General features: G+C 43.0%; 1 protein-coding gene across 11 annotated transcripts in view; it reads left to right on the top strand.

Annotated features, from left to right (window-relative positions):
* Positions 1–18,523, top strand: part of NPEPPS (aminopeptidase puromycin sensitive) — a 222,400-nt gene that overhangs the window by 156,937 nt on the left and 46,940 nt on the right. For all 11 annotated transcript variants that reach the window (XM_053262227.1, XM_053262232.1, XM_053262229.1 and 8 more), the window contains 3 exons: positions 3,370–3,534; positions 4,151–4,255; positions 9,578–9,638. In XM_053262227.1, coding sequence (XP_053118202.1) covers positions 3,370–3,534; positions 4,151–4,255; positions 9,578–9,638 — 331 coding nt within the window. The remainder of the gene's footprint in view (positions 1–3,369; positions 3,535–4,150; positions 4,256–9,577; positions 9,639–18,523) is intronic.

The raw sequence follows: 18,523 nt of genomic DNA, 5'->3' as shown, positions 1-18,523 counted from the left end.
GGGAGTCCAAGACTCTCCCAAGACTGGGACTGGCTCCATTACCTTCATTCCCAATTTACAATTTATGGTTCACCAAAGCTCTTTAGTGATTGGCAAGAATCCAAACTAATTTATGCCGCAGCCCTTACAAAATGGAATAAAATCTTTCCTTTGAAGAATTACTACAACTTACTAAATCAACCAAATTCCTCTTCAGTGCTTTCAAATATAGCATTTTCTGTAATGGCTACAAATCAAATAAATAGATAAGGAATTGCACTCTGAACTACTTCAAAGAAATGCTATGTAAACCAGAAATCTGTTGTCATTAACATACCAGACCTATACTTGCCACTATTCACTCAGAAGAACATTCCTGCATCTGAGTATGGGAATTGGTCCTGGAGTATTAGTTTCATGGACTAAAATATAGAATATATCTTCAAACTGTCTCTGCTTCAATTTTCAAGAGAGAGAACTTAAATTAATGGCAAACTGATATAAAATACCAGTAAGATTACACAGAATGAATCCAGCGTTCTCGCCAAAGCCTTGAAAAGGGTGCAGGTTAATTGTCTCATATTATGCTTGTTGGAATTGCCTGAAGATACAAGATTTCTTGGACATGATAGTGAAAAAGTGTAATGAACTAATTAACTGCATGGATCCAAAACTACTATTGCTTCAAACAGTTGAAGATGATATTTTTGGCATTTATATACTGCTTTTGAGGTGAATCTCCCAAAATGGTTTACATAAAAGCATTGCAACAATATAAATAAAAACCTATACAGCAAGCAATAAAAAGACTGTTAAGACCCAGATGTATACTTTATGCTCTTAAATCAGGTCATTTGATAGGCTATCTCTGTTCTCTCTTCCCCTCAAAGCAAGGTGGTCCTGGTAGCTCTGTGATGGGAATTGGGTAGGGAGGGATCACCTTAGCTGGAATCTAGGAAGTTAGATGGTGGAAGATTCTTATTTCTCTGAGGCTCTATTAATGCTTTTATCTCTTCATTCAAATGTTGCTTTCTCTTGTTAGATTAACTCAATAGCTGGGCAAGGCAATAGGCATGAAGGGAAAAACAGGAACAGTGCAGAAATGATTTATTCAGGAAAATGAGTCCCAATGCATTTTGAGTATTACCTCTTCAGGAAAAATCTTCATAATGCAAAGCTTCTCAAACTACTGACTGTTCACAAGCATGAAGGATAATTTAGTTAGATCATGAGAAGAACTAAATGGTGGTTGAGGCTTTTTTCAATGTGTAACTTTGGTTTGCTTCCAAAATATAACGTACAACTATTCACCGGTTTAGCTTAAATGACTGCTTCAATTACTTATGGGAATTGGCTATAATGCTGCAAACTGTTACTTCCCTCATCAAAACTGACGCACACTTTTTAACCTTCTGGGATTCTGATAGCTGCCCTCTTTAAATAGTTGTATTGTATGCTATTACATATCCTTGAAGCAGGCTCAGGCACTTTGAACAGACTGTCTCTCTTTGGAAGTTACTTTTAAAGGATATTTAAAAGGCTTTCTTTCTTCTCTTCCTCCTCCTTGCTTCTCATTAGACATCAGTTCTCTCCTCTGCCTGGCCACACAGCTTCTTTTCTTTGTTTCCTAACAAAACACTACTACTCAACCTGTTACTTGTGGCCAAAACAGTGCTGGCAGCTAAGTGGAAACAAGGTCAGGTTCCTTCCTACAGGAGCTGGATGGATAAAAATTAGTTGGTCATGATGTATACACACACTTTACATACTTACATGAAGGTACCATTCATGAATCAGATAACTTTTATAAGATATGGTTTCCACTATTTAAGTACTTATAATTACCTGAATTAAAGCCAAACCAGTACTAATGCATTTATATTTTCTGATTATGGTGAACTTAAGTTTATTATTCACTTTTATCTTATCTTCATTGTAAAGTGCATCAGAAATATTTTAAATATGTGCTTTGCACTGTTACATTTGGAAAACTCAAATATATATTTTAAAAAGCACGTTTGACTCTGTGCATGATGAAAACATTTTGAATACTGTATATACATAACATTTCTTTCTGACAGGATAATGCTGTACAGCCTTCACTCTTGTATCTCCACTGAAATGTCTGTCTATACCCATCTCTGATGTGTGTAGCTGTCTCTCTATATCTTAGAATTTGGGTTTTTTAAAAATCCTCAATACTGATAAAGTGATATGTTATGAAATCATGCAGAGATTAGCATAGATACAGTGAGAGTTGCACAGAATGAAGTAAAGAACAGGATCAGATTGGTACTAACTCAGGAATGTCTTGTTACGATAAATGTGCTTTCTGGTGACTGCTTCATTCTTCAGTCAGTAGTCCTGTGGCTGAAAGTGAGTTTTGCAGCACCACTTGACTCCTAATGAGTGGTCAGGTTCTATAGCAAGGATAGGCTACTGGTGATCCAGAAGCTCCATCCAGTCAATCTGGACCCGATATTTGCTTTCTCCATTATAAACCATTACATGGATAAAGGGCTTTTTCACCCCTGTAGTAACACAGGTAGAGCCAATAATCTTTGCCCCTTAGTAGTAGTAGGGCCAGAGATTGCCTCATAGACTTGATTTGGCTTGCATTTGACTGACAGAAAAATGTTATATACTTTTAAAAGCTTGAGCTAGGAGATCTTGAATTGTGAGGTTAGAACGGTTTTCATTTTTCAAAGCTGTATTAATCCTCCTGGCAGCACTCCACGCATTGAAGACCCAGAACCTTGCCTTGAAACTTGATCTAATCAGAACTGCAGTAAAATAGGAATCTGTTCTAAAAATAAATTAAAAGTTGAGCTTATCTGTGTAGACTTGAGCCATAATTATTTCTTCTGTGGTGGTGATTATACTTCATTTGTTACTGAAGGATTACTTACTGTGTTGCAGCTTTTAATTTATATTCATTTCCAGCTTCAGTTAAAAATCTGTCAAAACAAAAGCATTCCTTCAGTGACAGAACTAGAGAAAGGCAGAAAGAATATTCTGTTTGAAAATGGCAACATGCATTTTTTCTAAGCTGCTTCTGAGATTTGGTCAGGTATTACCCACACAGTTTCAAGCTGAAAGAGGTAGAAACTTGGCTTTTTGGGAAATGGAAGTCTATACCTCGCGCTTCTAACTTCTGTATGCTCACCCATAGCACCCTTATTGGTTTTGCGCAAAATGGGAGCTTTTTGTACAGAGAGTTGTCTTTTGTAAAATGCTCCACGTAAAAGGATCTGCGATGTCAGGACTGGGAAAGACTTTGCGGGTGGGTGGCAGGAAGCCTGAGATCAGATAGCAGATAACTTCTTATCCTTGTATCGCACATCCAATAGTAAACTGTGTTGCTAATGTCATTTTTCACATTTTTTGTAGGAGTGGTGGACCCATCTGTGGCTAAATGAGGGTTTTGCATCTTGGATTGAGTACCTCTGTGTAGACCATTGTTTTCCAGAATATGATATCTGGACCCAGTTTGTTTCTGCCGATTACACACGAGCTCAGGAGCTTGATGCCTTAGACAACAGTCATCCCATTGAAGTGAGTGTCAACTGGTGTTGCTGTTAGGGTTTTGTATCCACTTAACCACCTGCCAATTCTTATGTGTCTACTCATTATTGGAAGCCTTCTTAAAACTAGGGGGGTGGGGACGTCATCCAAAAATATTGTTATTCCCAAGCCTGGCAGTGACATGGGCAACTTTAGGCAGCTCTCAGGGCCTCAGTATCTCAGCAGGACCCACACAGATGCTTGCCTTTTTAGCCTGCCCACCATATTGCTTCCAGCTGCCATCCCCTTCCACAGTGTCCCTGATCTAGTACGATGTCCTGTAGCATTTTATGGGCAAATAGGGGCCACCATGTCCTCCCCCCGTGCTGTAGAACAAAGCTTATGTTGGGCATTGTGGAGAGGGGGAAAGTACCATCCAGCAGCTTCTAGAAGAAGCCACTGTTGCCCAAGTAGGTCCCCATGAATCTTTGAGACCAACCAGGAGGGCATCTTACCAATGGCTCCTTCAAAATTGGATCCAGTGTGATATCACCATACAGACTAATTTGGCTTATTGTCATAATCATCAAAATATGTATGAGTTAGTTTTCTAATAGAATTGCAAGTCATATGCACTGTTCCAGTGACAAGTTACTTTTCTCTCTAGGTCAATGTGGGCCATCCTTCTGAAGTAGATGAAATATTTGATGCAATTTCTTATAGCAAGGGTGCATCAGTAATTCGAATGCTACATGACTACATTGGAGATGAGGTAAAAATGTGGTGTTTTTCTGCCAGTGGTATAGGTAACTATTGATGTTCTTTTCTTCAGGTGGAAGGGGAAGGTTTGTATGTATGGTGGGGCTTGTTATATCAAGTCAAGTTTCATTTTGACCAACGTTCTGTCCAATGTCATTTTGTCCAATAGCTGGATGCCTTTGGTAGTTTGCAAGCAAAATAGTAAGGTGGTGGCCATTTCCTCTTTTTTGTTTTTAGTATCTGTCTATCAAATATATGATCTCTGAACATGCAGGAACCATTTAGCTATAATGGCTAATTGCTGTGTTAAATTTTATTTATTAAAATCCATACACTACCTTTTTGCCATTGGTATGGCACCTGAAATGGTGTATAAAATGACAAAAAAACCACCAAATACCAACAATCAACAGGTATCTATAAGCCTGAGAACATAACTTAAAACCAGTCACAACCATTATAATAGAATCAAGAAGATTTCATCATCTATGCCAGCAGCAAGAACCCAGCAGCAAATACCACCAAAAAAACAAGCAAAAATATATTAGAGTTGCATTTTAAGTACATGCCTAAAAGCCAGCAACTGTGGCGGTCATTCGTCAGTTGGCAGAATATTCCAGAGTGTGCATGCTACCTTGGGGAATGCATGGCTCTGTGTCCCTGTAGTTCTTTTTCATTAAAAGATGGGACAAGGAGTAATACTTTCCACACAGATATAAGAGAGCCTTTTGGAGGAGATGCTAAGATAAAAGCAGGGTGGTAGAACCCATCTACCATGAATTTAACTGACAGGTTGTAACTTGACTGAAGTAGGTGCTCCTAGTACTCAGGGGCGTATCTAGGGTGGGGCAGACAGGGCATGTGCCCCGGGTGCCATTTTGAAGGGGGGTGCCTTTTTTAAAAATTAAAAAAAAATTTAAATGGCCACCGAAAACAAAATGGCCACTGCACATGCTCAAATGGCCTCTGTGAGGCCCCAGGCCATGCCAGGCCTCACATAGGCCATTTGAGCATGCGCGTTGGCCATTTTGTTTTCAGTGGCCATTAAAAAAAATTTTATTTTTTTTAAATGGCCACCACACATGCTCAAATGGTCCCTGAGATGCCCTAGAGGCCAGTGGGGGGGGACCTTTGCAGACCCCCCCCCACGGCCTTTAGGAAGCCCCCCGAAAGGGCTAAAAATAAAAATAAATTTTAAATTTAATATAAGTAACTGTACACATATTTAGTTTGGCACTATGTACAGAGAATCAGGGCTTGTGGATACTGAGCTGAAGTTTATGAGCTAGGATTGTATCCATTTGCTCTTACTTTGCTTATTGTGATAAGTGAGTTAAATGTGATGTCTTAATAATATGGATATTAATGGTGAGTTTGTCTTTGAATCAGTGTGATATCCTTAGTATTAAGGCTCACTGGGAGTTTCTTGCTCTCTTTCTCTCATTTTAACTGTCTTTCTGAAATACTATAATATATTCCAAGCAGTGACACAGTTTACTCTGCATATCCTTTAATTATTTCCAAGGTATCTGGGAAAAGTCAAATTCTCCATTTATTTTTAAAATGTATGTAATAGTGATGCCACAATGCATAGTAGAGAATTAGACAGGCACTTCTGTTTAGTTTTCCAAGTAGACCTCCACATAGTATTTGGGTATTTCATGAGCCCCAGCATACTGAAATTTGTAATTTTCCAGCATTTTTTGATCTGGCTACGTCCACTGCTAAATAGTTTTTGAAATATTAAAAGATTGACGAGCTTGACTTGTATTTTTGAGCTGATATTATGGTAAAGTTATCTGAAGGATGGGTGTCAGATGTTTGGACAGGGGGTGCAATGTCAGTGCTTGCCCTAGGCGCTGTTTTCCCTAGATACGCCTCTGCTGGTACTACCACCACTTCCTTTAAAAAAAATTGAGAGAAAGATGAGGTGGAGGGGAGAGAGAGAAGAAAGAGGATGTGGGAGAAAACCAAGGACTGAGGTGAAAGGTGGATGTATAGGATTAACAATTAGAACAGTTGGATTTCACAGTGGGCCCATGGCCTGAAAAGGCTGGTATCATTCATTTCTTTTTAAAGTCATCTTAAATCTAATGGCTTAGAACCAATCTAATTAATTGGGTGACATTGCACTGAATTTTAATATTGGTTGGAGAAAATCTATCCTTTCTGTATTCTGTTTATTATTTTTCAAATCTCTATTATGTTGCCTTTTTGTTTGTTTTTTCTAAACTAAAAAGCCCTAAATCAAGGGCCAGCAACCTCTGGGACATGTGCCAAGAGTGACACATGAGGCAATTCTCTGTGGCACTCAAACTGGCTGCTGCAAAGAGAGGCTGAGGATGATGTGCACGGAAAGGAGGTGGAGCCACACTGCTCCTGACATCAGTGTGTGAGGGGGTCACTCTGCTTCCTCCTCAGCCTCTCCCAGCCAACTTGCAGTTGGTACACTAGCTGGGAGGTTTGCTTTGTCTATAAAGCAAGTCTCCCAGCTAGCATATTGGCTGCAAACTGGCTGGGCGAGGCTGAGGAAGTGTACTGAAGGAGGCAGGCTAGCCCCACACCTGGTGTTGGCATGAGGGGCATGACTGGTGGCTTCTGGGTGTTGTCTCAGGAGTTGGAACAGCACTATGAAAGGGTTGCTGACCCCCGCCCTAAATATTCTTTGTTAGAGGTAAAACAGGCATTCTCGAACATCTCCAGTGGATTAGCCATGTCAAATAGGATAAATGAGCCTTACTTTAGAGGCTGAAATTTATCCATTTGATTAATTCATTGGTTCCCCGTTGATTTCAGTGGGACAACCAGCTGCATTTTTCCTGCATCTAACTTTGTTCTTTTCAAGCTAATCCAATGTGATTTTCAGACATTCTAGGAGCCCTTGAAGGGATCAAGCTTGTGACAGATAGTCAGAGACCCCCAATTTTAATGCCTCTTTAAAAGGTACACAGAAGCACAGCCTAAATGTTATTTAAACCAATGGTAAATAGAAATAAGAACAGGCATAGCAGAGGGGCAACGAGCAGACTGGTTTGATAAGCAGATTTTAAAGGAACTCACCTTTAAAATAAAATAATAACCCCAAATTTTTTAATGGGGAAAAAACCCCAAAATACATCCTGCCAAATCTTATACAGATACCTTCTGAATAATACAATGGGGAGTGGAATGGTCATATTTTGAAAGCAGGGTAACAAAGGCCTCTAAGATGGAGTCTTTGTCCCATCTGTCTGAAATTTGGCAGGTCTGGTCCCTTGGAAGAGTCCTAGAATGCCTGAAAAAGGTCATACTAACTGGCTGCCAGTAGAGATGCTATTGCAGTACATCATCAAAGTTCTCATTCTGGTACCACCATTACAAGAAATACAGAATTATTTTTCAGTATCTGGTTAATATTACCAGTGCTCCACCGAAGAAGGCCTTTACATATTTTTGTATTCAGACTTTGCCTTCAGCATATCTTAAAGGGAGATTTTGCAAACTCCCAGTGGAACGGCGCCTTTGTCCTTGTGGCACTGGTCAACTGAAGGACATAATCCACTATGTTCTCTATTGCCCTATTTATGATGAGATCGGGGGGAAACACTGAATGCCATGCCAGCTGTCAAGTTGCTAACTTTCTCTATGCTTTCTTTTAAACTCAGAAAGAAATATATATGTTCTAAAATGTAGCATTGGTTTTAGCTCAATTGATTTAACTTCTTCGTAAGTTCATTTCTTTTATGTTAAGTAATGTTATGACCTGTGGTCACAACAATTGGCTCAAAAGCTGCTAAGTTAGCTACAGGAGGAATATAGTTGGCTCGCCCACTGAAATCAGTTGGAGCTTATAGTCACTGGCCTCTAGAATAGGCTCCCTTTGTACTATCTGACTGAAATTTGGCAGACCTGATCCCTCATAAGAATCTTTAGAATGCTAGTTAGCTGGAAAACTATGTTAAAGGCAGGTGAAATGTAGTTCATTCTTCCACTGAAATAAACAATTGCATCCCAATAAATATTTCTTCCACTGAAATAAATCTAGGCTTGCATGTGTCACCTCCCCCCCCTCCTCAGTGCAAAGAAGCATATGTTGTGACCTGTGTTCCATACCACCTGCCATCTACCCCCCCCTCCAAATATAAATAAACTGTATGTATGTTTGTATTGTGTGTATATATAACCTGTATTCTAAACCGGGCTCATACATTAGGAATTCAAAACCTGACCTCATATTCTCAGATTGTATTGTATTCCATGAAAGTGGGTTGTTAAACTGCCCTATTATACTGTTTGAATTTCCTTTCATTTGATATTCCAAAAAGCTGCTCATACATGACAGTTTTAAAATTAACAACTTGAATGCATATTTATAGATGTGTTTGCAGCGAGAATGATTGTCGTCATTACAGCATAAAACAGTCTGGGAAGAGAGCTGGTCTTGTGGTAGCAAGCATGACTTGTCCCCTTAAGCTAAGCAGGATCTGCCTGGTTGCATACGAAAGGGAGACTAGAAGTGTGAGCTCTGTAAGATATTCCCCTCAGGGGATGGAGCTGCTCTGGGAAGAGCATCTAGGCTCCAAGTTCCTTCCCTGGCATCTCCAAGATAGGGCTGAGAGATTCCTACCTGCAACCTTGGAGAAGCCGCTGCCAGTCTGTGTAGACAATACTGAGCAAGATGGACCTATAATCTGACTCAGTATATGGCAGCTTCCTATGTTCCTTTCCAAACAGATTTTAATTCTAAACTACCCTTTAGGTGCCCTATTTTGGCTTTTCAGTTTCAGTGCTATTTCCTTAGATTTGTTAAATTTGTGTTAATATATAACATTGAGCATCTTCTTGAAAACCTTTTAAATGCATGTCTATCATTAATGTGGCAGAATAAACTGTTGCAAATAGCACAAAATAGCTCTTCATGGAAAGCAGAGAGGTGAACATAATGAGGGATTAGGAAAGATTACCACAGAATTGGCATAATTTAAAAAGTTGGGCTGGGCTCTAACCTGTCTGGAAGTTGCCTTATATCTTCATATGTTCCAAGACTGGATTCTAGGGCTAATCCCTAATGAGTATTGTTTGCAATTAATCCCTGTATTTCTGTTAAAGAGCAATAGTTCGTGCTCTGTTGTTCCTCAGCCATGTGCCAGTTTTAAAGGTCTGCATAAATACTCAAACCTTTGTCAGCAACATGGAAACTGTCTTGGTCTGTGCAAGAATGGTGGGTAAATTTGGCCTTCGCCAGCAAATGTTGCTATCTTTTGAAATTTATGTTATAGGAAAAAATGTGACTCTCCTGTCTAGTGCAGTGAAAGCTAATATTTTTAAGCTTTGTTTTTATAAAAAATGTTCTTAGGACTTCCGGAAAGGAATGCACCTGTATCTTACCAAGTTCCAACATAAGAATGCAGCTACAGGTAATTGATCATTGTTTGCACTTTCCCCTACTCATTTGTCCCCTCAACTCCAGAACATTCTGTTTGAGAGAAAAGTTGTATCCTCTCATAATGAATTTCTCAGCCTGAAAGGTAAGGAAGTTCCCCAAAAAGTAGCTCTTACTAAACTATGTATATGGCGATGCTTGCAATTCTTTCCTCTGACCTCCTAGTGAACTATAGTTGTACTAGGCTACTTTCAGTTTGGGGAGAACCTGTATTGGATTCTGAATTGTGAACTTGGCTCTTAGCTAGCTTCTAGCATTTCACCTCCACACACCTAAGAAAGCTGAACTTCTATTAAGGTCTCTGTTTGTTTCCGTGTGTGGGTTTGTTGGTTTGTTTTTTAATTAGCATGTATAAAATTCCATCGGTGTTTTTTTAATTATCAAGTATAATATTAAATGCCTGAAGATCCATAATGAGATGAGAAAAAGTCTGTTTTCTGTTGTTATGGCTCTTAATTAGGGATGTGCACGAAATGGATTTTGTGTTTTGTTTCGATCTTGAAACAAAACACAAATCACTGGAACGTTTCATCAGAACAACTGGTCAAGCCGGTTGTTCCGATAGAATGAGCTTGAAACATTTTGAGTATTCCGAGCATCATTCTGGAGGGCTGCTTTTCCGGGGACCAGTTGGGCTGCATTCTGGAGGGCTGCTTTTCCGGGGACCAGTCTACCAGTTGGGGTCGGTGGGTAGACTGGTCACCCGAAATGGGCTAACAAGCTAAGTCTGGGGTGAAGTCCTGGTCTTCTCACCTCACACATAAAAAACAGCCCTCTAAAATGGCCCTCATAACACTCAGAACAGGATTGTTTTGTTCTGAGCTTGAAATAGGCCCTTCATTTGAAGGGTATTTTGTTTCAAGCTCGGAACAATCAAAACGGTCTGTTTCAAGCTCAGAACATTTTGCACATCGCTACAGGTAATGTATTACCTGTTGTGCTAGATGCAGTACAGAAAACAGGTGAAATGGTCTCTCCCTCTGCTCAGAAGGCTTGCAGTCTATACCTTGGCCCTCTAGGTACCTCTTGGGGTTGGTGATCAGATGTTCAGTGCTACTTCTGGACATCAAGTCAAGTAACAAAAACATGTAATGTACTGTTTACAAGCTCAGTTCTAAGCAGTTTATTACATAAACACAAAGATGCAAAAAGGGCTCTGTGGCTAAAGTCATCAGTCAATGTTTATTCGATCAAGTACAGAGTTTAAAACAATAAATACATAAAAATATTACAACCAACTGGATCATGACTGTGCCAATTGTCATATTTTCACTGCTGCTACACAATTTAGTTAACATGCTGGTTATGGTTTAATTTGTATCAGAGAGCAATAGCTTGGTATAGAACCCTTCCAATCTGTCTGAGTACTTCTGTAATAGAAGGGAAATATATCTTGTGCAGGATTCCTTGTAAAGGGGGCTGTATAACAGGACATGTTGAATCGTTTCTGGCTCCTCTGCCCCATGGCTGAAGTCATGCCATGCTTCAAGGGCTTGGGCATGCCCAGTGGGATTTTTAACTTTGAACAACAGTCTCGTTCTTTATCACAAATTGTTTTTTGAACCACCTTGTTTCAAATGCGGTTTGCTGCTTTTCAAGAAGAACTAGCCCCCAACTCCCTTGTGCATAATTATGTGAGTCTTTGCATTTCAGGTTCTGATGATTATCAAGGGAAATAACTTTATGTAGGGAGGCTATGAAGCTTAAGCAGCAATTATATTCTATTATGATATAACTTGGCAAGCAGATGACAACTTGTTTGTTTATACGACATACCTAGTTCACACTGAAATGTGGGATTTAAGCAATTAATTGTGTGTTAAAAAGCTATTAGTTTCAACAAAACCTGTGCTTAACATATCTGGATTGTTCCTATTTTTGGGTTTTTAATATGAATATTACTTACTAACAGGAGAGCTGGTCTTATGGGAGCAAGTGTGAATTGTCCCTTAAGCTAAGCAGAGTCTCCCCTTTTTCATTTGAATGGGAGACGACATGTGTAAGCACTGTAAGATATCCCCTTTAGGGGATGGGGCTGCTCTCAGAAGAGCATCTGCATGCTTGCATATAGAAGGCTCCAGGTTTCCTCCATAGCATCTCCAAGATAGGGCTGAGACTGAGAGACTCCTGCCTGCAGAAGCTGCTGCTAGTAGACAATACTGAGCTAGATGGACTGATGGTCTGATTCAGTATAAGGCAGCTTCCTATATTGATAACAATTCCCCATATTCCAGGGACTTCCTAAGACAATGAGCAACATGGTTGTTTGGGCAGAATATGGTCTAGGGCTATGACTACAAATATTTATGTATTGCTTTTCAAGTGCCTAAAGTGGTTTACATAGAAAAATAAATAATGTAGTACTGTGTCCCAAAAGGCCTCACAATCTGGACAGAAACATATGGTAGACACCAGCAGCAGCCAGTGGAGGGATGTTGTGCTGGGGTTGGATAAGGCCAGTTGCTCCCCCTCTGCTAAATATAAGAGAACCACCACTTTTAAAGGTGCCTCCATGCTCACTTACAAGGGGTAGGGAAAGCAGAAATCTGGGCACATAAACTGAGGAAGGACTTGGAGAATCCCCCAGCCCAACCCACCCCCAAGAAGTTCAGAGATCAAGATGACGCATAGGCAAAGAATTCCTGGCACAAGCTGTACTCCAGCCTAATGGCAGTCTATTTTGTTTCTGAAAGGCCAGTATTGGTGAAAACTGAGCAGCCAAATGATTCTGGGATGTCATTGATAGGCAGCAAGACAGGCTTGAAAGATGATTTCTGATGTGATTCATGCCCTTTCTCTACACTTATAGTGTGTTGCTGAGTGCTTTTTCTTCTTCTAGTCAGTGACTGTAATAATAAAGATTCTGGATTTGGGTCCTTTCTTAAATGTTCTAGGTTCAATGGGACTGCCAGCAATTCAGATTAGTGTGCTACAGATTCACATGATACATTGATCAGTGAATGCTGAATAAGTTCCCCTTCTGCAGATGCTCAATATCCAAATCAGTCTTATAGAAACTTAGTAATTAGTCATAATAGTAATAATTGGGAGCAATAATGACTTAAGGCTCTGATGATGAGGACAACTCAGCTGCTGCTCTGAAGCATTTTCCTTCCAAAATGTTTTCATTGTCTTCAGGCAGACTTCTTGAGATGGGAGCCAATGTGAAAGTTGCAGTTTTAGTTGGGAACATCCTGTAGATACTGCAGCTGTGTTTAGTCTGATGGATAGACTGTTTGATTTGCTCTCCCAGTTTAACTCTCTCATGAATCACATAAAGGATTTAACTACCTCAGATTGCCAACTGTAAAATGGGAGTAATCACTGCTTGCTTACTGAAGGGTGTGTGAGAATGAACAAGAGTTTGGAAAGCACTTTAATTTGCAAGAATAATGCCATTAGAAACCCAGAAATTGTGGGCTGGTTCAGATGATAGAACCAATTGGACCTACCCATCATCTGATTAGGGTCTTAAGTATGCACATTCTGCTCTACCTCCCAACTTTCCTTAGTTATGTGAGATTATTTGAATACTACTTCAGTATAGCAAAGACTATACTAACTGTGGTACTTAAATTGCATTAGAACAGCCCTGCTAGATCAGGCACAAGGCCCATCTAGTCCAGCATCCTGTTTCACATGAGGGTGCAGTTCAATTGGACTACTTTCCTATGTAGTTATGAACAGTGAAGCAGTGTACAAGAAGGGAGACATGCATGGATCTGGATCGAGATCCGTCGATACCCATAAGAATGGGTTCTGCGCCTGCGCAGGAGTCACGCGGTAGCCATGCCTGAGCTTGTCGAAGCGCCGAAGCCACGCCCCCACGCTGAGCGTTCTATATAAGGCGTGTCTTTGGCGCGAAGTCCCTCAGTTCTTTTCCGACCGCCTTTGCGTTTGGACCTCGGTCTGCCGCCTCAGCTGTTGGAAAAGTTCCTCTCTATATTAAGAACGAGTTCATCTTTTACTGATTGATTTTTGGTTTTGACGACGGACTGGAAAGCGACCTTTGTTTGGATTTTGACTCGGACTGGCTTCTCGGTTTTTCCTGGCTCTCGACGCGGACTGACTGACGACGATCCCGGCTCTTCGACCTCGGAACGGACTCAACTACGAGCGTGAATATGACTGAGGAGAAAAGATCTTTTAAATGGTGTGAAGGCTGCAGGGCGAAACTCCCCTCCAAGGACCTTCACGACCTTTGCTTATTATGCCTCGGTGAGGAACATAATGTCGCCTCCTGCAAGATTTGCCTCTCTTTCTCGAAGCAAACGAGAAAAAACCGAGCGCTACGCCTCCGGGCCGCTATTTATGACGAGGTTCTGAGCCCCTCCACTCCGGGTACTCCTCGTCCCTCGACATCGACCTCGTCTTCGAAATTGCCCCCGAGGGCGGAGTCGGCACCTCCATCAACGTCGAGCCGCCACCGAAAGTCTTCTTCAGTACCGAAGAAAGTTGATTCTTCGAAGCCTACTTCGATGCCGAAGAAACATTCTAAGTCGAAGGAATCTCCAGCTCCTTCGCGTGTATCCAAGTTGTCGACATCGACATCGAAACCGGAGAAGTCAGCATCGACGTCGTGTACATCTTCTTCGTCTTCCCCGTCGAGACCGGATCTTCGTTCAAGAGGGCGTACCGACTCTCCTTCTGGACATCAGAACACAGATCGACATGGTTCTCCACCTAGAAAACGTCGAAGATCCCCAGACCCGCTTCCTCGTACTCCATCCCCAACAAGAGTACAATCTTCGCGATCATCGAAAACTTCGGCTTTACCATCAACATCGGGGATTCCATCGACCACTACAGTGCCACCGATGTCGACTGATCAGTCGGCGCTACCTGCTCCCTCGATGTCGACAAAGCCTTCGATGTCGACGGCTCCTTCAGCGTCGACAGTTGCCTCGATATTGACTCCTGCTGTTCAACCGGTGCTTGCCTCGACGTCGATTTCGATGCCGATTGCTCAAGCTCTATCACCAGCTCCGACCCCGCTGGCCTCGGCTTCGCCATCTACACCGACGGTCGGTCTTCTTGCTACTGTACTGCACACCCCGGTCCTTACTTCTCAGGTGACGCCACGCTGCCCACCTCCTGCTTTCGAGATCATAGACGTCGATGCCGAGGATATGCTACCTTCAGCGACTCGCTCACTGCTCTCGCTATTAGACTCGACATCGAGTAGACGGACAACCTCTACCTTTAAGGGTTTCTTGCCAACAGATGCAGGCCCATCTCGACCTTCAGACTCCACAGCACACTCCTCCAGACCTCAATCCGCCGGCCAAGGGCGCTCCCCGCTAACATGGCACACCTGTGAATACCCCCAGGATCCCATGGGTACAGCTTCACCTGGAGAACCATATGTGTTTGATGACACCCGGTCTCAACGATTGCCACTGCATTCTGTGTCGACTGTATCTACCCAGACGCAGTGCCCAGAACTATTTCACCGCGCTTCACAGACTTTTCCTATGAGCACGAGATCTGCCTCCATTCAAACAGATGCCCTGCCTCATTCATCTGTCAGCACTGAAGAGACACAAACCATTGCTCAAACTAATGTAAATGAACCGCCTCCTTGCTCCCCCTCTGAACATTATGGTTCGTCCGATTTTGAGTCGGATTCTGATGAGGACAGTAATATTGTGGATCCTCCAGTGGATGTGGCTCCACCCACGTATGTATCTCCAAATGATGAGCTAAAAGCTTACCACAAGCACATTCGTGCGATGGCAGATTCCCTGGGGCTAGACGTTCGCTCTCCTTTGGCAACAATAGACGATCCAGTATACAACTTTATGCTTCAGTCTCAATCTACCGCTCCGGTGGCACTCCCTATGTTACCAGTGATCACTAGAGCTGCTAAATGTGCTTGGGAGGTACTCCACACCTCCACGCCAACTTCCAAGAAACTTGAGAGCCTCTACCGAGTACAAGATAAGGACAATGAATATTTGTTGAAGCACCCGGCGCCCAATTCTCTTGTTATTGATTGCGCCACTTCTTCCAAGTCAGGTAGACGCCATACAGTTTCTCCGGATAAAGAGGGCAGAAAACTAGACCTTTTAGGCAGGAAGGTGTATTCGACTTCGTGCCTTTCGATCAAAGTGGCTAACTATGCAGCCTGCACGGCCAAATACACACATGGCCTCTGGGAACTTTTGGAAAAAGACCTGGAAACTTTGCCTATACATGAGTTTAGAGCTAAGTTCCGCCAGACCTTGGAAAACACTGGGGATTTAACTCGTCGCCAGCTAAGCATTTCTAAACACCTAGCGGAGAGTGAATCCAGGGCCATGACAGCGGCTATCACTCTACGCAGGCATGCTTGGTTGCGGTCCACTAATCTCCAGATGGACATGAAAGAAAAGATCGAAGGCCTCCCCTTCGATGGCTCGGGTCTTTTCAGCACAACCACAGACGCCACAATGGAACAGTTAAAAAAATCCAAGTTCACGGCAAAGACCTTTACCGCTGCCCCATCATCCTCCGGGCAGTCATCAAGATACCGACCCAATTATGGAAAATACCGGCCCAACTATCGAACCCAAGATCGCCGGGATTTCAGAAAGCCATATACCCCATATCAAAAGCGTGCCTACCAGCAGAGGCATAAAGCTTCTCAACCCCAACGTTCCAAGACGCAGGACAACCAAAAGCGTCTTTGAAAATTGCAATTGCCCATTGACACCTCCTCCTCTCTCCCCTTCCCAGCCAGCGGGGGTACCGTCCTCACCACCGACTATTCCGTCCCAGCCAACCATCAGGCTGGCCAGCCATGTCCCCGCATGGCACCATATAACATCAGACAAATGGGTCCTGAAAATTGTGAGCTCAGGCTATGCACTCGAATTCAAGACCGTTCCTCGGTTTATGGGGATGAAGCTTACTCCTGCATCGGATCTCCTGAAGGAAGAGGTGAAGGATCTCCTTCGCAAAGGGGCAATATCCCCGGTGTCATGGGCAGACAGGCTAGACGGGTTCTACTCCCGTTACTTCCAAATTCCCAAACGGGATGGGGGTATACGACCCATTATGGATCTCCGTCGCCTGAACAAATTCATTCGCGTCCGAAAATTCCGCATGATGGCGTTGCAGCACATCCTACCTCTCCTTCAAGGAGAAGAGTGGCTTGCAACGCTGGACCTCAAGGACGCCTATTTTCATATAAGTATTCGACCTTGCCACCGAAAGTATTTACGTTTCACCGTCGGACGGGAAGTGTACCAATACAATGTATTGCCCTTCGGACTGTCTACCGCACCGAGGGTTTTTACAAAATGCATGGCTGTGGTGATTGCACACCTGCATACCAGAGGGATTGCTATCTATCCATACCTAGACGACTGGCTTCTGGCAGCGAAGACCAAAGAAGAGTTACTTTAGCATATCCGTTATGTGATAGATCTTCTCCACGACCTAGGTGTTCAAATCAATTGGAAAAAGTCACATCTACAACCGGCTCCAGTTATCCCCTACATAGGAGCAGTTTTGGACACCAGAGTGCAGAGAGCATTCTTACCAGAGGACAGGTTCAACTGTATTGGAGACCTGATTCATCTCTTCAAACATCAACCTACCCAACCAGCCCTTGCCATCCAACGCCTCTTAGGGCTGATGGCTTCGTGCAATGCGATTATACACTTCGCTCGCCTAAAAATGCGCAAGCTTCAACTATGGTTTCTTTCTGTCTTTCGCCCATGCAGGGACAATCAAGAAAAACGCTTACTAATGCCTCCTCAAGTCCTTCGTTCTCTAACGTGGTGGACGCGCCGAGACAATCTGCTCAGTGGGGTCCCCTTTCAAAATCCCTCCCCTACTGTCTGGCTGACCACAGATGCATCTCTACAAGGTTGGGGTGCACATTGCAACGGGCACAAGATCCAAGGCAGGTGGTCTCCTCAACAAGCCCTACTACACATAAATTTCCTAGAACTACTAGCAGTTTTTCTGGCTCTGCGAGCTTTCCTCCCAATCATACAAGGCCAGATTGTTCAAGTCCAGCTCGACAACACGACTGCACAAGCATACATCAACCGTCAGGGCGGAACGGTATCTCGGAGCCTGTGTGCCCTCAGCGTCCAGCTGTGGCACTGGTGCATCCAACACCAGATTGCCCCTACAGCAGTACACATCAAAGGCCTGGAGAATGTTTTAGCGGACGACCTCAGTCGGGTCTTTTTGAAAGATCACCAACACGAATGGGAACTACATTCAGAAGTCTTGACCCCGCTCTTCGACCAATGGATGTTTCCCTCCATAGATCTCTTTGCTTGTTCCACGAATGCAAAATGTTCCCGTTACTGCTCGAGAGTGGGCCACGATGCTCGTTCTCTAGGGGATGCCTTTCAGCTGAACTGGTCCGAAGAGACTCCGTACATGTTTCCCCCACTCCCGCTGATACCCAGGGTAGTGGCACGTCTGCTGTCTCAACCGACCACCGGGATCTTGATTACCCCGTGGTGGCCAAGACAACCTTGGTTTCCACGGCTACGCAGACTGTCCAAGAAATGTTACCACCACTTACCTCGGCGCCTAGATCTGCTAACACAAGACGACGGCCAGATCTTGCACCCGGACGTACTCACTCTCCATCTGACCGCCTGGCGGATACTCTCCTAAAACGAATTCTGCTCAACCAACAGAAGGCATCCACTCGTAAGAATTATCAGAGCAAATGGCACCGTTTTAAAATATATGCAAGGTCAAGAGGGTTTTTACCCAAGCAGGCTTCGATCAAGGAAGTCTTACGTTACCTAACGATACTAAAAACTCAAGGTCTTGCAAATGTCTCCCTTAAGGTCCATCTGGCTGCCCTCTCCGCACAACACCCGGGCAGTGATGGAAATACTTTGT

The sequence above is a fragment of the Hemicordylus capensis genome, chromosome 6, assembly GCF_027244095.1.
Source record: "Hemicordylus capensis ecotype Gifberg chromosome 6, rHemCap1.1.pri, whole genome shotgun sequence".
Taxonomy (NCBI): domain Eukaryota; kingdom Metazoa; phylum Chordata; class Lepidosauria; order Squamata; family Cordylidae; genus Hemicordylus; species Hemicordylus capensis.
This window is presented reverse-complemented; position numbering and strand designations above follow the sequence as displayed.